The 26,562-nt window shown below is 40.4% G+C and overlaps 1 protein-coding gene across 1 annotated transcript in view; it reads left to right on the top strand.

Annotated features, from left to right (window-relative positions):
* Positions 1 to 12,955: 12,955 nt before the first annotated feature.
* The window catches only part of IL20RA (interleukin 20 receptor subunit alpha), a 33,147-nt gene continuing 19,540 nt past the window's right edge, over positions 12,956 to 26,562 (top strand). Inside the window, exon 1 of the mRNA XM_027551673.1 lies at positions 12,956 to 13,182. Coding sequence (XP_027407474.1) covers positions 13,074 to 13,182 — 109 coding nt within the window. The 5' untranslated portion in view covers positions 12,956 to 13,073. The remainder of the gene's footprint in view (positions 13,183 to 26,562) is intronic.

Here is a 26,562-nt window from a genome sequence, read left to right as displayed (position 1 = left end):
CAGCAATTACACTTCTGGGTATGTATTTGGCAGAAATATGCGCACCCAAGCAAGAGACACATACAAGAATGTTCAAAACAGTACTATTGCTAATAGTTCTGAACCAGAAACAATCTAAATGCCATCAAAAATAGAATGAATAAATAAATCATGGCATAGTCATCTGATAAATAACTTCTCAGCATGACAGTACAGCTACAGGCAGTAACACAGATAACTCTCATAGCCTAGTGTTAGTGAGAGAAGACAGAATACAGCCTGTGTGATTTGGCAAAGAAGAGAATGGTTAGGACAGGGGTTTCCATCAGGTTAGAACTGCTCCATTTCCTGAATTGAGTGATGTTTACCAATGCTTTCACTTTGTAACTCACTGAGCTATAACATAGGACTGGAAAAGATCAGTTTTCACTCCAATCCCAAAGAAGGGCAATCCCAAAGAAGGGCAATGCCAAAGAATGTTCAAACTATGGTACAACTGCACTCATCTCACACTCTAGAGAAGTAATGCTCAAAATTTTCCAAGCAAGGCTTCAACAGTACGTGAACCATGAACTTCCAGATGTTTGAGCTGGTTTTAGATAAGGCAGAGGAATCAGAGATCAAATTGCCAACATCTGTTGGATCATAGAAAAAGCAAGAGAGTTCCAGAAAAACATCTACTTCTGCTTTATTGATTATGCCAAGGTCTTTGACTGTGTGGATCACAACAAACTGTAGAAAACTCTTAAAGAGATGGGAATACCAGATCACCTTACCTGCCTCCTGAGAAATCTGTATGCAGGTCAGGAAGCAACAGTTAGAACTGGACGTGGAACAACAGTCTTGTTCCAAATTGGGAAAGGGGTACGTCTAGTCTGTATATTGTCACCCTGCTTATTTAACTTCTACACAGAGTACATCATGCAAAATGCTGGGCGGGATGAAGCACAAGCTGGAATCAAGATTTCAAGAGAAATATCAATAACCTCAGATATGACACCACCTTTATGGCAGAAAGTGAAGAAGAACTAAAGAGCCTGTTGATGAAGGTGAAAGAGGAGAGTGAAAAGTTGGCTTAAGAAAATGGCAATAGGAACATATATTATACTTTACACAATAACTACTTTAAATGTAAATGGACTAAATGTTCCAACCAAAAGACACAGACTGGCTGAATGGATACAAAAACAAGACCCATATATGTGCTCTTTACAAGAAACCCACTTCAGACCTCAAGACACATATAGACTGAAAGTGAGAGGTTGGAAAAATATATTCCATGCAAATAGGAAGCAAAAGAAATCTGGAGTAGCAATCCTCATATCAGACAAAATAGACCTTAAAATAAAGAAGATTACAAGAGATAAGGAAGGACACTACATAATGATCAAGGGATCAATCTAAGAGGAAGACATAACAATTGTAACTATCTATGAACCCAACATAGGAGCACCTCAATACATAAGACAAACACTAACAGACATAAAAGGAGAAATTAACAGTAACACAATAATAGTAGGAGACTTCAACACCCCACTCACACCAATGGACAGATCACCAAAACAGAAAATTAATAACATAAGTCTTACATGATACATTAGATGAGATGGATCTCATTGAAATCTTCAGGACATTCCATCCAAATGCAGAAGAATACACCTTCTTATGAAGTTCACATGGAACATTCTCCAGGATAGACCACATCTTGGGTCACAAATCAAACCTCAGTAAATTTAAGAAAATTGAAATTGTATCAAGCATCTTCTCCAACCACAATTCTATGAGACTAGATATCAGTTACAAGAAAAAAAAAAATTGTAAAAAACACAATCACATGGAGATTAAACAATACATTTCTAAATAACCAACAGTTTACTGAAGAAATCAGAAGGGAAATAAAAAAATTTCTAGAAACAAATGGCAATGAAAACATGACAACTCAAAACCTGTGGGATGCAGTGAAAGCAGTTCTAAGAGGGAAGTTTATAGCAATACAATACTACCTCAAGAAATAAGAAAATATTGAATAGACAACCTAACTTTACACCTAAAGCAATTGGAAAATGAAGAAGAAGAAACAAAACAAAAAAAAAAAAAAAAGAAGGAAAGAAATCATAAAGATCTGAGCAGAAATAAATGAAAAAGAAATGAAAGAAAAAATAGTAAAGATTAATGAAAACTAAAAGCTGGTTCTTTGAGAAGATAAACAAAGTTGACAAACATTTAACCAGACTCATCAAGAAAAAGAGAGAAGAATCCCTTAAAAAACTGGAATTAGAACTGCCTTATGAACCAGCAATCCCACTGCTGGGCATACACACCGAGGAAACCAGAAGGGAAAGAGACACGTGTACCCCAATGTTCATCGCAGCACTGTTTATAATAGCCAGGACATGGAAGCAACCTAGATGTCCATCAGCAGATGAATGGATAAGAAAGCTGTGGTACTTATACACAATGGAGTATTACTCAGCCGTTAAAAAGAATACATTTGAATCAGTTCTAATGAGGTGGATGAAACTGGAGCTATTATATAGAGTGAAGTAAGCCAGAAAGAAAAACACCAATACAGTATACTAACGCATATATATGGAATTTAGAAAGATGATAACAATAACCCTGTGTTTGAGACAGCAAAAGAGACACTGATGTATAGAACAGTCTTATGGACTCTGTTGGAAAGGGAGACGGTGGGGAGATGTGGGAGAATGGCATTGGAACATGTATAATATCATGTATGAAATGAGTTGCCAGTCCAAGTTCAATGCATGATACTGGATGCTTGGGGCTGGTGCACTGGGACGACCCAGAGGGATGGTATGGGGAGGGAGGAGGGAGGAGGGTTCAGGATGGGGAACACATGTATACCTGTGGCGGATTCATTTCGATATTTGACAAAACTAATACAATATTGGAAAGTTTAAAAATAAAATAAAATTTTAAAAAAAGAAAACAAAAAAAAAAGAGAGAGAGAAGAATCAACTCAACAAAATTAGAAATGAAAAAGAAGAGGTTACAACAGACAATGCAGAAATACAAAGGATTACAAGAGACTATTACAAACAACTACATGGCAATAAAATGGATAACCTGGAAGAAATGGACAGATTCTTAGAAAAGTTCAATCTTCCAAGACTGAACGAGGAAGAAATAGAAATTATGAACAACCCAATTACAAGCACTGAAACTGAAGCTGTGATCAAAAATCTCCCCAAAAACAAAAGCCCAGGACGAGATGGCTTCACAGGAGACTTCCATCAAACATTTAGAGAACTAATGCCTATCCTTCTAAAAGTCTTTCAAAAAATTGCAGAGGAAGGAACATTTCCAAACTCATTCTATGAGGCCACCATCACCCTGATACCAAAACCAGACAAAGACAACACACACACAAAAGAAAAGTATAGGCCAATATCACCGATGAACATAGATGCAAAAACTCTCATCAAAATTTTAGCAAACAGAATTGAGCAACACATCAAAAAGCTCATATACCATGATCAAGTTGGGTTTATTCCAGAGTTGCAAGGATCCTTCAGTATATGCAAATCAATCAATGTGGTACACCATATTAACAAATTGAAAGATAAAAACCAAATGATAATCTCAATAAATACAGAAAAATCCTTTGACAAAATTCAGCACCCATTTATGATTAAAACTCTTCAAAAAATGGGCATAGAAGGAACCTACCTCAACATAGTAAAGCCCATATATGATCAGCCTATGGCAAACATTATTCTCAATGGTGAAAAACTGAAAGCACTCCCCCTAAGTTCAAGAACAAGACAAGGGTGTCCACTTTCACCACTATTATTCAACATAGTTCTGGAAGTCCTAGCTATAGCAACCAGAGGAGAAAATGAAATAAAAGGAATCCAGATCGGAAAAGAAGAAGTAAAGCTCCCACTGCTTTCAGATGATACTGTACATGGAAAATCCTAAAGATAGTATCAGAAAATTACTAGAGCTAATTAGTGAATTTAGCAAAGTTGCAGGATATAAAATCAACACACAGAAATCCCTTGCATTCCTATACACTAAAAATGAGAAAACAGAAAGAGAAATTAAGGAAACAATTCCATTCACCATTGCAACGGAAAGAATAAAATACTTAGGAATATATCTACCTAAAGAAACTAAAGACCTATATATAGAAAACTATAAAACACTGGTGAAAGAAATCAAAGAGGACACTAATAGATGGAGAAATATACCATGTTCATGGATTGGAAGAATCAATATAGTGAAAATGAGTACACTACCCAAAGCAATTTATAGATTCAATGCAATCCCTATCAAGCTACCAACAGTATTCTTCACAGAGCTAGAACAAATAATTTCACAATTTGTATGGAAATACAAAAAACCTCGAATAGCCAAAGCGATCTTGAGAAAGAAGAATGGAACTGGAGGAATCAACCTACCTGACACTAGGCTCTACTACAAAGCCACAGTTTTCAAGACAGTATGGTACTGGCACAAGGACAGAAATATAGATCAATGGAACAAAATAGAAAGCCCAGAGATAAATCCACGCACATATGGACACCTTATCTTTGACAAAGGAGGCAAGAATATACAATGGATTAAAGACAATCTCTTTAACAAGTGGTGCTGGGAAAACTGGTCAACCACTTGTAAAAGAATGAAACTAGAACACTTTCTAACACCATACACAAAAATAAACTCAAAATGGATTAAAGATCTCAACGTAAGACCAGAAACTATAAAACTCCTAGAGGAGAACATAGGCAAAACACTCTCTGACATACATCACAGCAGGATCCTCTATGACCCACCTCCCAGAATATTGGAAATAAAAGCAAAAATAAACAAATGGGACCTAATTAACCTTAAAAGCTTCTGCACATCAAAGGAAACTATTAGCAAGGTGAAAAGACAGCCTTCAGAATGGGAGAAAATAATAGCAAATGAAGCAACTGACAAACAACTAATCTCAAAAATATACAAGCAACTCCTACAGCTCAACTCCAGAAAAATAAATGACCCAATCAAAAAATGGACTAAAGAACTAAATAGACATTTCTCCAAAGAAGACATACAGAGGGCTAACAAACACATAAAAAGATGCTCAACATCACTCATTATCAGAGAAATGCAAATCAAAACCACTATGAGGTACCATTTCACGCCAGTCAGAATGGCTGCGATCCAAAAGTCTACAAATAATAAATGCTGGAGAGGGTGTGGAGAAAAGGGAACCTTCTTACACTGTTAGTGGGAATGCAAACTAGTACAGCCACTATGGAGAACAGTGTGGAGATTCCTTAAAAAACTGGAAATAGAACTGCCTTATGATCCAGCAATCCCACTGCTGGGCATACACACTGAGGAAACCAGAAGGGAAAGAGACACGTGTACCCCAATGTTCATCGCAGCACTGTTTATAATAGCCAGGACATGGAAGCAACCTAGATGTCCACCAGCAGATGAATGGATAAGAAAGCTGTGGTACATATACACAATGGAGTATTACTCAGCCATTAAAAAGAAAACATTTGAATCAGTTCTAATGAGGTGGATGAAACTGGAGCCTATTATACAGAGTGAAGTAAGCCAGAAAGAAAAACACCAATACAGTATAATAACGCATATATATGGAATTTAGAAAGATGGTAACAATAACCCTGTGTATGAGACAGCAAAAGAGACACTGATGTATAGAACAGTCTTATGGACTCTGTGGGAGAGGGAGAGGGTGGAGAGATGTGGGCGAATGGCATTGAAACATGTAAAATATCATGTATGAAACGAGATGCCAGTCCAGGTTCGATGCACGATACTGGATACTTGGGGCTAGTACACTGGGATGACCCAGAGGGATGGTATGGGGAGGGAGGAGGGAGGAGGGTTCAGGATGGGGAACACATGTATACCTGTGGCGGATTCATTTTGATATTTGGCAAAACTAATACAATTATGTAAAGTTTAAAAATAAAATAAAATTAAAAAAAATACTAGAGCTAATCAGTGAATTTAGCAAAGTTGCAGGATACAAAATCAATACACAGAAATCACTTGCATGTCTATCTACTAGCAATGAAAAATCAGAAAGAGAAATTAAGGAATCAATCCCATTCACCACTGCAACAAAAAAGAATTAAATATCTGGGAATAAACTTACCTAAGGAGATAAAAGAACTATATACCAAAAATTATAAGACATTGATGAAAGAAATCCAAGATGACATAAACAGGTGGGAGAGATATTCCATGTTCCTGAGTAGGAAAAATCAATATTGTGAAAATGACTATACTGCCAAATGCAATCTACAGATTCAATGTGATCCCTATCAAATCACCAATGGCATTTTTCACAGAACTAGGACAAAAAATTTCACAATTCATATGGAAACACAAAAGACCCCAAATAGCCAAAGCAGTCTTGAGAAAGAAGAATGGAACTGGAGGAATCAACCTTCCTGCCTTCAGATTATACTACAAAGTTCCAGTCATCAAGACAGTATGGTGCTGGCACAAAAACAGAAATATAAACTGATGGAACAAGATAGAAAGCCCAGAAATAAACCCATGCACCTATGGGTACTTATTTTTGACAAATGAGGCAAGAATATACACTAGGGTAAAGACAGCCTCTTCAATAAATGGTGCTAGGAAAACTGGACAGCAACATGTAAAGGAATGAAATTAGAACACTTCCTAACACCATACACAAAGATAAACTCAAAATGGATTAAAGACCTAAATGTAAGACCAGAAACTATAAAACTCTTTGAGGAAAACAGAGGCAGAATACTCAATGACATAAATCAATGCAAGATCCTCTACTCCTCCTGGAGTAATGGAAATAAAAAACAAAAGTAGACAAGTGGAGCTTGATTAAACTTAAAAGCTTTTGCACAGCAAAGGAAACTATAAGCAAGGTGAAAAGACAACCCTCAGGATGGGAGAAAATAATAGCCAATGAAACAACTGACAAAGGATTCATTTCTAAAATATACAGGCAGCTCATATAACTCAAGACCAGAAAAACAAACAACCCAATCAAATAGTAGGAACAGACCTAAACAGACATTTCTCCAAAGAAGACATACAGATGGCTAACAAACACATGAAAAGATGCTCAACGTCGATCATTATTAGGGAAATGCAAATCAAAACTACAATGAGATATCACCTCACACCAGTCAGAATAGCTACCATCAAAAAATCAACAAACAATAAATGCTGGAGAGGATGTGGTGAAAAGGGAATGTTCTTGCACTGTTTTGGGGAATATAAACTGATACAGCCACTGGAAGACAGTATGGAGATTCCTTAGAAAACTAGGAATAAAGCCACCATATGACCCAGCAATCCCACTCCTAGGCATATACCCTGAGGAAACTAAAATCGAAAAAGACACATGTATCCCATTGTTCACTGCAGCACTATTTACAATAGCTAGAACATGGAAGTAACCTTAATGTCCATCGACAGATGAATGGATAAAGAAGTTGTGGTGCATATACACAATGGAATATTACTCAGCCATAAAAAGGAACAGATCTGAGTCAGTTCTAATGAGGTGGATGAACCCAGAGCCTGTTATACAGAGTAAAGTAAGTCAGAAAGAGAAAGATAAATATTATATTCTAATGCATATATACAGAATCTAGAAAAATGGTGCTGAAGAGTTTATTTGCAGGACAGCAATGGAGAAACAGACATAGAGAACAGACTTATGAACATGCAGAGAGAGGAGGAGAGGGTGAGATGCATGGAGAGAGTGACATGGAAACTTACATTACCATGTGTAGAAAAGAAGCCAATGGGCATTTTCTGTGTATCTCAGGAAACTCAAACAGGGGCTCTGTATCAACCTAGAATGGTGGGATGGAGGAGGGAGATGGGAAGGAGGTTCAAAAGGGAGGGGATATATGTATACCTATGGGTGACTCATGTTGGTGTTTGACAGAAAACAACAAAATTCTGTAAAGTAATTATCCTTCAATTAAAAAATAAATAAATTCACAATATATATATATAAAGGGGAAAAAAAGTTGGCTTAAAACTTAACACTTAGTTTTAAACTAAGTTTTAAACTTAAAACTCAACACTCAAAAAACTATGATCGTGGTATCCAGTCCCACCCCTTCAAGGCAAATAGATGGAGAAACAATGGAAGCAGTGACAGGCTTTATTTTGGAGGGCTCCAAAATTACTGCAGATGGTGACTGCATTCATGAAATTAAAAGACACTTGCTCGTTGGAAGAAAAGTTATGACCAGCCTAGACAGCATATTAAAAGGCAGAGACACTACATTTACCGACAAAGGTCCATCTAGTCAAAGCTATGGTTTTTCCAGTAGTCATGTATGGATATGAGAGTTGGACTATAAAAAAAAAGCTAAGTGATGAAGGATTGATGTTTTTGAACTGTGGTGTTGGAGAAGACTCTTGAGAGTCCCTTAGATTGCCAGGAGATCAAACCAGTCAATCCTAAAGGAAATCAGTCCTGAATATTTATTGGAAGGACTGATGCTGAAGCTGAAACTCCAATACTTTGGCCATGTGATGCAAAGAACTGACTTCTTGGAAAAGACCCTGATGTTGGGAAAGATTGAAGGCGGGAGGAGAAAGGGATGACAGAGGATAAAATGGTTAGATGACATCACTGACTCAAAGGACATGAGTTTGAGTAAGCTCCAGGAGCTGGTGATGGACAAGGAAGCCTGGCGTGCTGCAGTACATGGGATTGCAAAGAGTCGGACATGACTGAGCAACTGAACTGAACTGAACTGAGCTGTAATAACTACATTTGTGCATTTTTCTGTGTACATATTAGTCTTCACAATTACAAAACATTTTTAAAATAAAGTAATTAACCTCTAATTAAAATAAATAAATTTAAATTTAAAAAAAAAAGTGTGTACCACTTCTCAAAGGGGCTTCCCCAGTGGCTCAGCAGTAAAGAACCCACAAGGAACACAGGAGACACAGGAGACATGGGTTCAATCCCTGGGTCAGGAAGATCCCCTGGAGGTGGAAATGGCAATCCACTCCAGTATTCTTGCCTGGGAAATCTGGACAGAGAGGCCTAGAAGGCTACAGTCTATGGGGTTACAAGAGTCAGACATGACTTGGTGACTGAACACACAGGACACAATACCACTTCCCAAAATAAATACTGAAGAGTTGGGGGAAGATTTGATAAGATCCCATAGGATTTGAAACATTAGATATAATTTGGATTTAAGCAGACAGCATATCAAAAATTACTAGTGCCCCCATATAGCCACAGAGTAGTTCATTCAATGAAGAGAGCATGGCAGAGTAGCCTAAAAGGACTGTAGAAATCCTCTAAATACTGGATGCTTATTATTTCCCCAGAACTCTCCTTTTCTGCCACCACCCCCAACCCTTTTCAGAGAACTTTATCTTGCCACCCCTCATGTTCTAACTGCCACCTGTCCCCTAATATTCAGGTGTACTCCTGGAGCAGTAGCCTTATTACATTCTGATCCTGCCCTGTTCATGCTTGGGTGTGCAGGAATGGCATCTCTTTTCACTCACAGGGTAGTTTACACTAAGGAAATCAACTCATGCTGCATTTTCATAAATTAATAAGAATACATCTTACTATGTACGCTATTTCACAGTTCACCCCTCATGTGTATGTGATTCATTTTGTTATGTATTAATATAAGAGGCATACAAGGAAGTCATTAAAATACAGCCTTCAGAATTGCATTAACCAGGATTCAGATCCTTGTTCTATCCCTTTAAGTAAACCATCTGTACAAGCCTGTTTGCTCCTTTTGTAACTCGGGGTAACATAACTGATTCATAGAATTGTTTTAAGGACTAAAGAAAGCAGCAAATATAGACATTTTAGTTGGTACCTGGCTGACAATAAGAACACAGTAACTTCAGATGATGATGATGATATTACCCCTGGAAACTGTTTAGGAGTTAAACTGGAATAGGGAAAATTTATACTATCTGTTTGTAGTATTAATGTCCAAGCTGGGATGAGAAGGATTGGTTTATGACCTTTCTGAACAGAAAGCCCAGAAACTCATACATCAGGTTTCACAGAACTAAGATCCCAGTGTGATAAGTCATGGCAAGAAGAATTGTAATGTTTGAGGAGAAGAAAAATGTTGATCTGAATGTGTTGAGTCATTTCAAAAATCTGTGGAAGGATATACTAGAATTTATTTCAACCCGAGAGGTTTAGACTGGGAGGGACTCAGACTGTCTCTTACTGAAGTTCACAATAGTGAGAAGATGGTAGAATTTAAAGGTACTAAGGAAACGCCCTAAGGTGAATTCCAGGTCACAGCTAAAAGCAAAAGTCATGTCTGTCCTCTTTAATGCATGGGCAACAACTGAAGGCCTAGCAATTTCTCAGGTCACACTCATCCTGCAAAATCCATAGGCAACTGAGGACAGAAATGTGAGTGTGTTCACAGGTATGAGACTGAAAAATTCTGACTTACTGTCTGATCAGTGCCCAGGAGAAGGTGAGGGAGAGAGGGAGGGAGGCAAGGGCACACAGAAGATGGCTGGCTCACAAACAAGGGGCACCCACTTAAGAGTGGAAAGGACTACAGGTCTCAGGCACGCTCCCCATTCCTGCTTCCTAGAAGAAGGGAACAATAAACTGTTCCTGCTCAAGTTAAGGAGTGTTAGGGGACTATAGATCTCTGGGAACTATACTCAATATTCTGTGATGAACCATAATGGGAAAGAATATGAAAAAGTATATATGTAGAACTGAATCACTTTGCTGACAGCAGAAATTAACACAACATTGTAAATCAGCTATACATCAATTTAAAAAAAAAGAGGGGGGAGGGGTTGGGAGACAGGGAGGGAAAGTTATGTATATTTGCCTCAGCCCTTTTAGGGCCATGAACAATTCACACTGGAACCAAAACACACACAAGTCTTAAGGTTTAGATACTAAAAATGATTGACTCAAAATACTTCTGTGGCAAATATACATCATGTTTAATCCACCAGAATTGAAGTAATAATGATGGTGCTAGACTAATTTTTAATGGAAATATAGTTGATTTACAATATTGTGTTAATTTCAGATAGAGAAAAAAATAACTCAGTTATTTGTACACATATTTTTAGATTATTTTCCAAATAGATTACTACAAGATGTTGAATATAGTTCCCTGTACTCTACATTAAGTCTTTGCTGTTTATCTGTTTTATGTAGTTTGTATTTGTTAATCTCATTCTCATTTATCCATCCCTCCTTCCCTTTCCCCTTTGGTAACCATGTTAGTTTTTATGTCTGTAAGTCTGTTTCTGTTTTGTATATATATTCATTTGTATTATATTTTAGACTCTACATATAAGTGATAGCACATATTTGTCTTTGTCTCACTTACTTAGTAAATATTCTCTAGGTTCATCCATGTTGTTGCAAATGGCAATATTTCATTCTTTGCTATGGCTGAGTGACACTTTAGAGTGTGTGTGTGTATATCTAGTATTTAAAATCCAGAAAGGGACTTAACTGCTTTAGTGAAAGAAGTGAAAGTCATTCACTCGTGTCTGACTCTTTGTGACCCCATGGACTATATACAGTCCATGGAATTCTCCAGGCCAGAATACTGGAGTGGGCAGCATTTCCCTTCTCCAGGGGATCTTCCCAACCCAGGGATCGAACCCAGGTCTCCCGCACTGCAGGTGGATTCTTTACTGATTGAGCCACAAGGGAAGCCCTTTAAAATCCTATGGAATCTTATCTCATCAAATCTTCCTCCAACTCTTAAGGTTTTGTTTTGAGAAGTGGTATTGTGTGCACCCCACTCCAGTACTCTTGCCTGGAAAATCCCATGGAGGAGGAGCCTGCTAGGCTGCAGTACATGGGGTCGCCAAGAGTCGGACACGACTGAGCAACTTCACTTTCACTTTTAACTTTCATGCATTGGAGAAGGAAATGGCAACCCACTCCAGTGTTTTTGCCTGGAGAATCCCAGGGACGGGGGATCCTGGTGGGCTGCTGTCTATGGGGTCGCACAGAGTCGGACACGACTGAAGCGACTTAGCAGCAGCAGCATTGTGTGTTACGTGTTTAGTCCCTAAGTCATGTGGGTCTCTTTTGCCACCCCATGGACTGTAGACCACCAGACTCCTCTGTCCACGGGGATCTCCAGGCAAGAACACTGGAGTGGGTTGCCATGCCTCCTCCAGGGGATCTTCCGACCCAGGGATCAAACCCGCGTCTCATGTTTCCTGCATTGGCAGGTGGGTTCTTTATCACTGGTGCTACCTGGGAAGCCCATTGATAACATAAAGCCACTGATAACATAAAATGTTGTCCTTCCTAGTGAAAGTGAGTGAAGTCGCTCAGTCGTGTCCGACTCTTTGCGACCCCGTGGACTGTAGCCCACCAGGCTCCTCCTTCCATGGGATTCTCCAGGCAAGAATACTGGAGTGGGTTGCCATTTCCTTCTCCAAACTCTTACCAAATCAATGAGTCCAGTTAGGAAAACAGAAAACACACTGCTTACTTTAACAGAAAGAATTTGCTACGAGGAACTGTTTAAACAGTCGAGAGGGAAGTTTTCCCTGCAGTAGTGACCTCCTTGGACTTCCCCAGTGGCGCAGCGGTAAAGAACCTGCCTGCAGTGTGAGAGGTGGGTTCCATTGCTCGGTGGGGAAGATCCTGTGGAGAAGGAAATAGCAACCCCTCCAGAATTCTTGCCTGGAAAATCCTACGGACAGAAGAGCCTGGTGGGCTACAGTCCATGGGATTGCAAAAGAGAACCACACGACTTAGAGACGAAACAACAGTAACAAGTGACCTTGTTGGTTAGGGAGGTGGAAAGTCAAGGATTCTCGGAGCTGCTAGCCCGACGGGCTTAGAGGAGAAGTCGGACACTCCCCTGGCGCTGGCACCCAGCCCAGGCTCCGGCGGGACGCGGGTGGGGCTCCGCCGCAGCTCCGCCTCCCCGGGCACCCAGCCAATTGGAGCGCGGCGCGCAGCCTGAGCCCTGGCCCAGGGTGCGGAGGGGAGACCACGCTCCCAGCGCCCGCGGCCCGAGGGGGAGTCCCATGCTGACGGCTGCCTGCAAAGATGTGACCCAGCTCCGGCGCCCATGTGCGCCCCCGGACCCTCAGCGAGGGCGGCGGCCAGAGGAGCCCCGGCACCCGGCCTCCCGGCCCTGCTGTTCCTGCTGCTGGTGGCCGCGCCGACGGGACGGGCAGGTAGGAGTATCGCGCCCGGGGCCAGCCGACCGCCCAGCTCTGACTGATTTCGTCCACCCCGCCTTTTGCTTTCAGGCGCGCGGAGCAGGAGGAGCTCAGGTCCGCGCGGGGAGCCAGGGAGCCCGGGGAAGAAACGCCGCTGCCTCGCGTGCGCTGAGAACTTGTTGCGAGGGTTGCAGGTGACGGTGAAGGCAGGTTGACGGTAGTCGCTCCGAGTGGACCCGCAGCTGGTAACTTGCGGTCGGCGACAGTGCCTTTGCACATTGCACTTGCCCCCACGTCGCAGGCTGTCGCCACCCCCGCCGCGGCCCCACGGACCAGCTGCCCTTTTACAGGGAGCACCCCAGGGAAGGAGGCGATGCCTGCACTTTAAAAAACCAAACTCCGGGAAAGAGTTGGGCTCGCAGTGGACAGGAGCTAGAAAGGGGCAACGTTTCTAAAGTAAGATCCCTTTCCTGGGCAAGTCATTTTTTTTTTTTTTTTCCTTTGCAGTTTTGACCACGTACATGTAAATGCCCTTTGATTTTTCGGAAGTAACAAAACTTGGAACTGATCTGTGATACAGGTTGTTTTTGGTTTTGTTTTTAAGTTTTAACTTTACCAGCTGCAAGCCAGTAAATCAGAATGATTCATTAACTGATTTCTGTTTTCCTTCTGCATTTCTGGTGTAAGAGAAAAAGAATGTTTTTAAAGCAAGGTATCTAGGATCCCCTCTTTTTTTTTTAATTTCAAGCAACAGAGCTTGAAATACTGTGTTTTGTGCAGATTTGGCCCAGGCCTCTATGTTTTTAACCCAGAACTGAACAATGACTGTGAATGCAAAAAGTTGTCCATGAAACTGTGGTGTCCTTAGTAATCAAAGAACAAGTTGCAAAAGTTCAGTATAATTAAAAGAAAAGCGTGCATATAGATCTTGGAGAGATTTTTGGACAATAGACATTATGCACAATAAGCTTCTCTTTCTCTTCTAAATCCTGAAGTTACCAGAAATTGTCATTTTTTTCTCTTGTGATAAATAATCCTAGGTAAGCTGAATGGGAAGAGACTGCTCCTGACTTAGCCAGATACTGAGCTTCAACTAACTGACAGGAATTTGGTTGTTTCTATTTCTAATCAAATAATAAAGCTTGCTTCTTAATTGTATTGGGAGGCTGACATTAGAAGGTAATAATATTCTTGGCTTCAAAGCAAAATTAGGGGAAAAAACAAAGAAACTCTCTCCTGACCCAGGTACTTTCTTGGCTCGTCTTAAAACATTCCTGTCTTCTTCTGGGCCTCAAGGCACACTGAGAGCTGATGGGAAAATCAGGTGAGAAGGTACATGTGTTTATGTGGATAGAGAGCTATCCCATCTTGTTGGTTCCACCACCATATCTGTTGAGCCATGTGAACTTTCTAAGAATTATGTGACATTGCCACATTCCAGTAGTAAAGGCTTTAACATTTCAAAAATTTTGGCACAAAAATTTGAAGTCACACAACTCTTTGATTGGATTGGGCTGTACTACAATACCAAACATCCAAAGAGAAAGAAAAAAAAAATTTCAATGTGGCATCAGCATTTTAGGAAAGTTCTTGGTATTTCATTTCAGGTCAACTTTTAAAGGAATTTGGAACATCTGTACCACACCCACATGGCAGGAGGGACACAAACTCAACTCTATCAACTCTCCAGGGACAGAAGTTTCACTAAGAAATTCATCACTATGGTTTGGCAGTCTGGTCCTGTTGGCCTAATCCCATGTCTTATTCGTCACTGCAGATAAAGAATCCTGGTCAGCATAATATTAATGAGCATTTAAAGCCAGTAACAGAGAGTGGGAGGAGATGACTTGCCAAAGTCACGTATCTCCTCTCCTCAAACCCTTCAGAAACTTCCACTGCTGATAGAATCATTCTAAAGTCTCCTGTGTGGTCTTATGTGACCCCTCCTGCCAGTCTCTTCAGCCTCACTCACACCACTTAATTCCTACTATTGTGGACGTTTTCCAGTTCCTAGAGCAAACCAAACTGTTTTGCATCACAGGGACTTCATACTTGCAATTCCTTGTGCTGGAATGTTCCAGCCCACTCTGTCTCTGGCTAACTCCTGTTCAGACTTGACATCTCACCTCCGGTGTGCCTCCCTCAAGAAGAGCTTCCCAAAATCCCCAAAGAGGGAAAAAATAGAATTTATTGTGTCTATGAACAAAGGAGCCAACTCTAGGTTTGGAGCTTTTGAATATGGTCTAAATATTAAAGTATCTCTGCTTGTTAGAACTAATATGCTATATTTAACACAGTGAGGGTATTTGTTGAAGTGTTTCTTCTTTGATATAAACACAGCAGTAGCAGGTATTTTATTTCATGGAGAAGTTATTTTAAGATATTTTTCACACACACAAATGATTCCAGTGAACTAATTAAATTTTTTTCATTGCTTTCTCCTTTTTAGCTTTTAATTTTGAGCTAATATGAGACTTACAGAAAAGCTCTAGAAATAATAGAGCTCTCATGAACCCCCTCACCCTGTTTCTCTTAATTTTAAGATCTTATATAACCATACAGTGTTCAGAACAGTGAAATTAACATTGATGTAACACTGTTCAGGCTTCTGAGGTGGCTCAGTGGTAAAGAATCCGCCTGCCAATGCAAGAGACGGGTTCGAACCCTGTGTTGGGAAGATCCTCTGTTGAAGGAAATGGCAACCCACTCCAGTATTCTTGTCTTGGAAATCCCATGAACAGAGGAGCCTTGTGGGCTACAGGCCATAGGATCCCAAAGAGTCAGAAACAATTTAGCAACTAAACAACAACAATGTAACACTATCTGCTAAACTACAGACTTTGTTTCAGTTTTACCCTTTTTTCCCACTAATGCTGCTTTTCTATTCCAGGATCCCAGTTACCTTCAGTTGCTGTCTCCTTCCTCTCCTCCAATCTGTGAGTTCCTCAGTCTCTGTTTGCTTTCCTGTCCTTGACACTTTAGGAGTCCTGATCACCTTTCCCTCAGACTTGTCCCTCAGGATGGGTTCATTTGAGGTTTCCTCATTAGAGTGAGATTATTCCCTTTGGGCAATAATACCACAGAAATGACGTTATCTTTATCAGCCCATCCTATCAAAGGGTTTATGATATCAGTACATCTTCTTCCTGATGATGTTAACTTTGATCATTTGGTTTAGGTGGTGTCTGTAGGGTTTTTCACTGTAGAGTTCCTATTTTCATTTTCTGATTAATAAATTGCTGCTGCTGCTGCTGCTAAGTTGCTTCAGTCGTGTCCGACTCTGTGCGACCCCATAGACGGCAGCCCACCAGGATCCCTCGTCCCTGGGATTCTCCAGGCAAAAACACTGGAGTGGGTTGCCATTTCCTTCTCCAATGCATGAAAGTGAAAAGTGAAAAGTGAAAGTGAAGTTGCTCAGTCCTGTCCGACTCTTCACAACCCCATGGACTGAAGCCTAGTAGGCTCCTCCATCCGTGGGATTTTCCAAGCAAGAGTACTGGGGTGGGGTGCCATTGCCTTCTCCAAATAAATATCTAGTGGGAAGATATTCTGAGATGGAGCAAGTATCCTGTTTCTCCTCAAACATACACCCACTAATTTTAATATTCATCAGTGGATACTGGATGCAATAACTGTTATGCTTAACGGTGATTTTTTAATTTCACTCTTTCCTTCTCAATTTATTAAATTGGAATTCTAATGCAGGGAAGAGCCTTTGCTTCTCTGTCATTTATTTGTTTATTTAGTTTCTTACATATATTAATATGGATTCATAAATGTTTTGCTTTATTATTTGAGTTATAATCCAATACTATTATTATTTAGTATTAATTTTATTGCTCAAATTTTCCAGCTTTGGCCATCAAAAGCTCTTTTAGTTGGTTCCTGCATGCTTTCAACAGGCCCCATTCTTTCCTGAGCATTTCATTACTTTGTAGCATCACAAAATATTTCAAGTTCATCTTGTATTTTCCCTTCCCCAGGTCTGAACGGGCTTCCCAGGTGGTGCTAGTGGTAAAGAACCCGCCTGCCATTGCAGAAGACATAAGAGACACTGGTTTGGTCCCTGGGTTGGGAAGATACCCCTGGAGGAGGGCATAGCAACCCACTCCAGTATTCTTGCCTGGAGAATCCCATGGACAGAGAAGCCTGGTGGGCTGCTGTCCATAGGGTCACAAAGAGTCCGACCCAACTGAAGTGACTTAGCATGCAGGTATGAAGGGCTGAATCAGCCACTTCCCCAAGGAGCTCTAGTTCCTTCTCCTGGAAAATAAGATCTAGAAACCAAAATCTCATTGCTACTGGAATGTTGTTTCTAGGCCCTCTTAAAAAAAAAAAAAAAGCTGACTGGCAACTGCTTTATTTTCAGAATTCTTTTTGATACAGAAAACTAGGCTTGAAAAGACCTTAAAATCCCATCCAACTCCTTCTCTTGTGAATCTCTTCTGCAGCATAACTTCCAAGGCATTACCTCTCTGCTGTTGAAGCACCTCCCATTGTAGGAAGCTCACTACCTGACACCCAAGTCATGATGTCCTGTCGTTGCAGACTTCCAGCTACTGGAATGTTCTTCTGTGTAATGAGCTGAGATCGTGATCTCTTTCCTCTTCTCCCATTGTCTCTCTCAGAGTTGGTCCTCACTCTGAGTGGATCAAGTTGTACAGAACAATCTGCTCAGCTCATTGACTGCAACCATCACATTCCCTCTGTCTTCTTTCATCTCAGCTAACCACCTCCCCAGTTACACCATGCCAGGTCTTTCTCCTGGTCTTTTCTGTAGGTGTGTATTCTGGATTGTCCGTAAGCTGTCAGGTTGACTCACTGTAGATCATGATGAGATGGCTCATCTGCCACATTTTAAACACTACCCCTGGCATGTTGGTCCTTAAGTGATTTACCATCAGGTTCTCGGTGAACACAGGTCTCTAATGCTTACCCTCCCTTTTTATCTTTGTTGTCTTCTCCTATGAGACACAGACCTTGACCCCTCATTTAAACTCAGAATTTCATACAAATATAATTTCATTTTGTAGAGGCAGTTTTCTTTCTCTTCACTTCTTAGATTGCAGAGAATGGAAGTATGGCATAATGTTTTGGCTACAGCTGGTGAAATCTGTGATGATGGACTTTAATGCAATTAATGAGACTTTTCTGGAAAGGAAATTTTTATTGATTACAAATGTTATCTATTAAAAATCAGTTCTATTTTTCAATGCAGTGCTCACTGCATTGCACGCGGAGATGCCAAAATGACTTCCGCTCAACTTTTCCAGTCACTTTATGCGCAGCTTCATCAAATGCCAGCTCCACCTCCAGGCACAGAGAATGGCATTCCTCTCTTCTACAGGTTTGTCAGGAAGTTCTCCTTCTTGAGTCTGAGCATGTATGCCTTTCATCCAGCCTCCTGAAATTTCCATTTCATACAATTACATTTGTATTTTGGTAGTATGAGTATTTTGGCAAGTGTATCCTCTTAGTTAAAGCTTCTGTTTACGGTCTTTCCCCCATTTAAATTTCCTCCTTTTCAATGTTGCAGTTTTTTTTTTTTTTTCCTTCTACATCAGTCCCTTCCTCTTTACTTTCAGGTAACTTGGCAGCCCTTCAAGCATTCATTGTTCTCATAAATAAACATTATGTTCATTTTTGAGGAAAGATGTGAGCAACAGACACCTACTATATTACATTTCTAGGCCTGCCATAACAAAGTACCTCAAACTGGGTTGCTTAGATCAATATAAATTTACTGTCTCACAGTTCTGGAAGCTAGAACTGAAAACAGTAGGAGAGCATCTGTTCCACGCCTCTCTCCTAGCATCTGGTGGTTGCTGGCAATCCTTGGCGTTCCTTAGCTGTTGAGCACCATCCCAGTCCTCTGCCTTCACACAGTGCTCCTTCTGTCTCTTCACATAATCTTCCCTCTGTGCATGTCTTTGTGTCCAAATTTTCCATTTTTATAAAGATACCAGTCATGTTGGATTGAAGCCCACCCTAATGAGGTACTGGAGGTTGGGATTGCAACATACTCCTTTCAACATACATTTATAACACCAACCATACCCTCAGCGGGCTTCCCAGGTGGCTCAATGATAAAGAATTTGCCTGCAACGCAGGAGACCCAGGTTCAATCTCTGGGCCAGGAAGATTCCCTGGAGGAGGAAATGCCAACCCACTCCAGTATTCATGCCTGGAAAATTCCTTGGACAGAGTAGCCTGGCAGGCTACAGCCCATGGGGTTTGCAAAGAGTTGGACATGACTGAGCAACTGAGCAGGCACACACCATACCCTCAAAGACTTGGAGGGTAGTGAGCAGGACCCATGAGCTTGGCTCCTAAAGTAAAGAAAAGCTGCCTTTTCAATCCTATGTAGTTCTCCTCAACATATTTATTAATCTATGTCCACTGCCAAAGGGAAACTTTTGTAGAGGTCTCACACATGAAAGCGTCCCTTGAGAATGTAAAGGGCATAGATGAGTCTTCTCTTATTCTTTCTTTAACATGAACATAAGAGAAAGCCACCATTTTGTAATATAGGCAAACATGGAATCATTATGTTGTATGACTGAAACTAATATAATGTTTATGTCAATTATATCTTAATTTTTAAAAAAGAGAAACATCAATGGATGTGTATTAAGATGATGGAGTTAAAATTTCTTCAGCAGAGGGGTTCACTCTCTTCCAACCCCTACCTCCTGCCTCCATTTCTCTGTGGGGCACTTTCCTGCAAAATCTTGCTCCAACATGGACCATTTTCATGCTTAAGGCTAATTACTCATATGATTCCAAGTCAGCCTCCCTCCTCCATTTTACATTAAAATGTATATGTTTAAAAGGTTCTCTAAATTATCTACTAAATGCTTTATGTTGTTATTTTTTAAGTTGGCTAATGGTTGGTTTAATGCAAAATAGAACAACATATGTACCAACTTAAGAGTAAATAACTTAGGGGAATGAGGTATTTGAGTTGATCGGATGTAATGAAAAAGAATCAGCGTCTTACCCCCACACATTCATTTTGAGTTTTCATAAGTTAAAATATAACTTGATGCAATGTGATTTTTAAATAACCTTCTTTTGAGTACTTTTCATTTATTCATTCACTTACTCAGAGTAATTCATTCATACATTTCAGGAACTGTTCTAAGTATTGAATTGAACAAGAAAGCAAGGACGCTTTCTTTGTAGAGCTTTTAATCTCAGATGATTACAGTATAAATGCCAGAACTGAAGAAACCAAGCTTCTTTAGAAGCACAGAATAAGGCAACTGCTCTAATTTAGGAGTCAAGCAGGGCTTTCTGTGAAAAGGGAAACTGACACTTATGAGAATTGCCAATATACTCGTTGTATTTTTCATTTTAATACTAGCAAGAAAATAAAGTTAAATCCTGCTCTAAGCATATTCTATCTGTAAATGACAAAGTAGTTAATATTCCTTTTCCACACTTATATTTCTTTCTTATAAAGCTACTAATCAACAAAAAAACCCAACAACAAATAGCAAAATCCTACGAAAAGGAGGGATTTTTTTTGAGGGTGGTATTGCCAAATGGATAGGAGTAAGGAGCTTTGCAGCTTACGGACAGCCTGACCTCAAGGTCATTGACAGCCTCACCAGGTCACTGTGGACTGTGGCTCTACTCAGTGCTGAGTCCATCTGCAGTTATCAAAAGGCACCCATGTTACAGCTGCAGTTTTCTAAGGCTGGTATCCTAGGTGCTGTTTCCTGCTTCCTGAATCAACACCGTCCTTTGAAGGCTCAGTTAGCTTTAATAACAAGAGCAAGGGAATGTCTGCATCAATCCGTTCTCTGCATTGATCCTGGAGAAGTCCCTTGTTGCCAGTACCTTAGCCTGACCGGTGTTTTTTTAACATCTTTGTGGCAGGATAACTACCCCTAAGGGCTGATCTTTAGAGGGACCTGTGTTGCACATGGATCCCCTGTCCATTGTGTTACATTTAGTTACACAACTTCATCAAGGCATAATCAACCTAAAGAGGTCTAAATCGAGTCCAGGTCACTGTCAAAAACATCAAAGCATTGACTTGTCACTACAGAGGAGAGGTAGCCCACTGAAAAAGAACGCATCTTTCTGACTGTATTTTTAATGGCTGCCATATACTTCTGTCTTCATCTTATTTGATTAGACAGCTTGAGATCACACTCTCAACCTCGTTTGCCTCAAAATCCCAATCAACAATGAGCAGAAGTAAATACTATTAATTACTTCCAAGTTTCCATTAAATGATTACTTCCAAATCTCCACTACTAAGTAATTATTTTTAAGGCTTATTTTTTTTGTTTGTTTTTCTTACTTTTTTTCTATTTTTCTCTGTCTTCTCACATTTTTATCTTGTTCATTTTCTTTCTGAATATGTGAAGTGATAGAGATAGCAGTGGAAAAACTGTATTACATATGTGAGGATAAAAAGAAGTACTGGATTTGAAAATGATGTGAAAGATAAAGTGGATGATATATGTTGATATTTAATAAATATCTGTTGATTGAACTTGGAGCTCCCAATAGTTGTTCTTTCCAATACCTTAGTGGCTCCAAATGGTTTCTCTCTGTTCTTTCTTTTCATGTATTTATTTTTAATTTTTTTGCTTGCGCTGGGTCTCTGTTGCTGCACGTGGGCTTTCTCTAATTGCAGAGTGGGGACTACTCTTTGTTGTGGTATGTAGGCTCCTCACTGTGGTGGCTTCTCTCACTGGGGAGCGGAGGCTCTAGGCACACGGTCTTCAGTAGTTGCAGCACTCAGGCTCAGTAGTTATGTTGGGCAGCTTAGTTGCTCCGCAGCGTGTGGAATCTTCCTGGACCAGGGATTGAACCCATATCCCCTGCATTGGCAGGTGGATTCTTATCCACTGTTCCACTAGGGAAGTCTGTCTCTGTTCTTTCTTCTGTCTTTTCCTTTCTGAGGCAAGTTATTGAGTTGTAGAGACTACAACGCACATGTGAATCTTCTTTCCCATAGTTACTGTGGTAGTCACTTTGGATAGACACTTTGGCAATCACAAAATGTGGAGAAAATCAAACCCTTGCCCTCAAAAAGCCAATTTCTGAAAAGGAAGGGAAGGCATTCACACAAGAAATGACATAAGCCAGTGAGACTGATACTCTAACAATGGGACCAACACACACAAATTGATAATGACATCTTCAAAATAGGCATTTTAGGAAGCTATGCACAAAAATCTGACTGTTTTTCCTTAACTCCTTTTTTCAGAGTTCTGGATAGGACCTGCACACGTTGGTCAGAATAACCCATTAAGTGGCAAACCTCATCGTGAAGGTGTGGTTTAATTTTCAAAATCTTTCAGAGCCACTTCCAAGCAACTTGTATAACCAAGCTAAGAAATGCTATGTTGGGCAAAAACAAGGTGTGCCTATTTTTAAATAATGAGATGGAATTTTTGCATATTTATAAACTACCTCTGAAGACAGTTGTAGCTAAAAGGATATGTGTCCCAAATGCCGGAGCTGAGCAATGCCGGAAATAATTATAAACCGCCCCAAGGAAACTGCTTGGAACATGTGCACTCTTTTTGATGGGTAAACGCCAATATATTTATTTTAAGAGGTAGTCTCAATCTTAAAGTCCTATTTACTCTCATGTACCAACAGCAATATTCCAGAACATGTTTAAGCACATAGATTTACTTATTGAGGTGTGGCTATAAAGAAATAACATGTTTTTCATGTATGACTTATATATCACTCATCCATATAAACATTCACATACTTGGCAGGGAAAGCGTGTATTGATGGATTATGTCCAGATTCAGAACATACCTGCTCTGAAAGAGCAGGGCCTTCTCTGTGTTTCTGTCTTCCAGTGCACCTTAGTAACTGGATTTTCTATTTCTAGTAGGTGCCTGGTAATGAGGTTGAATGAATGATATGACTAAGTATACTTCCACCAGAAAAAGATTCAGTGAAGGAGAAATACTCAGGTTTTCCTCATTGAATTTCTTACATAGCTCCTTAGAAGCAATTTTCAGTAACATGCAAACTTTATAATGATTGTGCAATCTCTTCTTCCCACAACACTGTTCTTTGGAGTGTTCCCTAAAAGCAGCAAGTGAGTATCCTAGCAGAGAGATTTCTGTTGTCCTAAGAACACTTGGACTCAATCACCCTCCGAATGGCTGAACAACCGCAGGCAAGTTGGTCAGCCTCTCTGGGCCTTTATTCAGCTGTGAAAGGAGAATAGTAACCATGGAGGACAACGTTTTTGTTGTTTCATCACTAAGTCGTGTCCAGCTCTTTGCGATCCCTTGGACAGTAGCCCAACAGGCTCCTCTGTCCATGGAATTCTCCAGGCAAGAATACTGGAGTGGATTGCCATTTCCTCCTTCAATGGATCTTCCTGACTCAGGGATAGAATCTGTGTCTCCTGCATTGGCAGGTGGGTTCTTTACCATGGAGCCACCAGGGAAGCACATGAAGGACAAGGCTGAGCTAATAATTACTGAGTTCTTTCTTTGTACCAGGCACTATTTTAGGAACCTTATTTAATCATCCCAGCAAGCCTGTGAGGCAGATAATAATATTGTTTCGTTTTACAAATGAGGAAATTGAGTGCAGAGGCTAAATAACTTACTTCAGGGCACACAGCTTAGGTAAGCAGAGAGCAGGGAGCAGGTGTCAGTGTGGCTCTAGAACTCTTGTTCTTATGACTTCTCTCTGACCTACTTACATAAACAATTATTAGAAGCCAATGAGATAGAGCAGGTGGCCGTGCCCTGTATAACAATGAGCAGTCCTATCATAGACAAAGAAGAGGCCGTACTAAAGCACAACAGCAAATGGGCTAAGCGGTAATAGGGAAATAGTAGCAGAATTGGTAGAGAAAGATAATCGAGGAACTAATGTTAACTCCAAACCGTACTCTCTCATTCATAGAAGACAGTTAAGTATATTTTCTCAGGTAAATAGTTCCTGCATCACGCTTTCAGTGTTGGTTAGACGACTCACTTTTTAAGAGCACTTGAAATATAATTGCAGTGGCTGGGGAAGGAGGAAAGAAGAGTTCATGTTTTTCAGGAGAAATAATTTAAAACTTAAGACCAAAGAAAATATGCCTTTCCTTTTAGCGTGATGAAGTTAGAACAATACTTCACCTACTGGAAGGCAGAGACACTGCTTAGCTCTCCTTTGGTGGAGGTTGGGATGAGATATTTACAGCTTTGCTTCCTGAAATTGATTAATCGCCCTCTGGTGCCATTTTGTACATCAACTCTTCTTAACCCCATTTCCCACAACAGAAAACTCAGTCAGGTGATTTTTTTCTCTTCTTTTGGTCTTACAAGGTAGTAAAGTATTTTCCTATTTTGAAAGACATTTACAGTATGTGGCAACCACTTGCCATGAGCTGCTCTTCCTTCATTAAAAGTATGTTGAGTATCCCCTGTGTACACTGCAAGTTTCCCGGGGTTGTTTCAAGCTGTCAAGGTTTGGTAGTTCACACTGTATCACCCTTGTTCCGATGTTCATATGAACCTGGCTCCTGCTCTGTCTTCATGACGTATGTGAGCCAAGCAGTCCCTGGTTCGTTCAGTTCAAAAGTACTTGCCAGGCACTGGGAATACAAAGGGTCTTGTAAGACATGGTGCCCTGTGTCAAACAGCTCAGAGCCTGGTGATTGCTTCACTGCTTCAGCTGCAGAAAGACAGATGGGGCTGGAGACTTTCTCAGAGCCGAGCTGGGCAGGGCTTCCTCAATGCTGAGGTTCCCAAGTTAATGAGCCTGTGAAACTTGAATGGCCCCAAGGGGAAGTCCCCAGAAGTTGCCACATTTGACTATTCAGCCTCTTGCAGTCTGGTGGTTTTCCTCAGGAGTGCATGAATATATTGTCCATAAAGGGTAAGTCAGAAAGTCTCAGCCCCAGAAGAGAGAGGTTTGGATAACCATGAGACCAGTTACCCTCCATGAGTTCACACTGAAAACCTCGCCATTTTTTACTGGTGTTCATCGAGTACTAATTTATGCATTGATTTTTTCCCACAGTGTAATGAAATAGAAATACCTTTTACTGTCAGGCATATGATTGAAACTGCAACATATTTAGACAGTGACCTTAGTATTATCTTTGAGGCCATTAGGAAAATGTTATACTATTTCATTACACTTACAGAAAGGTAACTATAAGATAACTCTTGGAACTAATGCAGCAGCCACACTTTGTAAAACTCCACTAATGAACTTGTCAAAGACTTACTCATTTCAAATACCATTTATCTATTCTCTTTCTACTCAAGGACCCAAGAGGAGACAAAGGACCTTTTATTTATGGTGCTATAACATAGGTGAAGCTGGGCTAGAAGGCTTTCCCAAAGGCCAAGATATAATGAGAGGAAAATAAACACAAAGAGGGAACACAAGTCTAAATGACATGACTTACAAGCCAGAGCTAACTCATCATTACTTGGGAGATCATTAAGTGGGTCCTCCTTGCTGACCCCTCACAGCTCTGTTAGGGAAGTAAGCCATCTTTTCTGTTGTTGTTCATTGGTCCATTCACACTCCATTTATAGGCTGTATTCCCTGTGTTGTACAATATATCCTTGTAGCTTATCTTATACGTAATAGTTTGTGCTTCTTAATTCTCTTCCCCTGTATTGCCCTTCCTCCCTCCCCACTGATAACCACTAGTTTGCAGAAGCCGTCTTAATTACCCTTAATCCAAGGGGACCCCGCCTCAAGTCTCCCTCCCATTGCCCAACATTCACACCCCCATCAGGGAAGCTCAAAGGGAGCCCAAAATTCTGGTCCCTTTCTGAGGTCTTCTGAATTTCACTTTCTCTAGAAAGAAATGCCTCCTCCCCAGTGACTGTCATCAGAAATGCCCACCCCCTTTTAGGGTATACCATGCATACTCTCCACAATATCACAACACAATCATGTCATTAGAATAGCACAGGCCAGTATTCATTGAATGGAGGCATACAAGGGAAAATAAGGCGTCTTCTAGTTCCAAAAGATATTTAGGGAGAGAGTACCAAAATTATAAAGGGTATAAAATGCTAAGCAAGTTAGGAGTTTGCAGGTAATTTGCTGTGACTAGTGAATGTAGTGCATTTGGCTGAATACCGTAAGGAGAGGCCAGATCAGGCTGTGGAGACCCTTGTACCAAACCAAGGTTGTAGTGGTACAGCACTCCCAGAAATAAAATTATGTGTACCAATCCAAAACCTTTGTGATTTTGATTGTGATATTAAATAGAAGGACTTTCAGAAGTTCAGATCTGTACTCACAGGCCATAAATCTATGTGAACAAAAGTGCTTTTGTAACTCACAGATCGGCACATGACTCCTGATATCAATGTGGGTATGACATATTTTCACTTGGATGTTGACTAAATTATCTTATCAGTACTGGCAGGTTAAGAC

This window comes from Bos indicus x Bos taurus, chromosome 9 (assembly GCF_003369695.1).
Source record: "Bos indicus x Bos taurus breed Angus x Brahman F1 hybrid chromosome 9, Bos_hybrid_MaternalHap_v2.0, whole genome shotgun sequence".
In the NCBI taxonomy this organism is placed as follows: domain Eukaryota; kingdom Metazoa; phylum Chordata; class Mammalia; order Artiodactyla; family Bovidae; genus Bos; species Bos indicus x Bos taurus.
The sequence above is the reverse complement of the archived record's forward strand: the minus strand, read 5'-3'. Positions and strand labels throughout refer to the sequence as shown.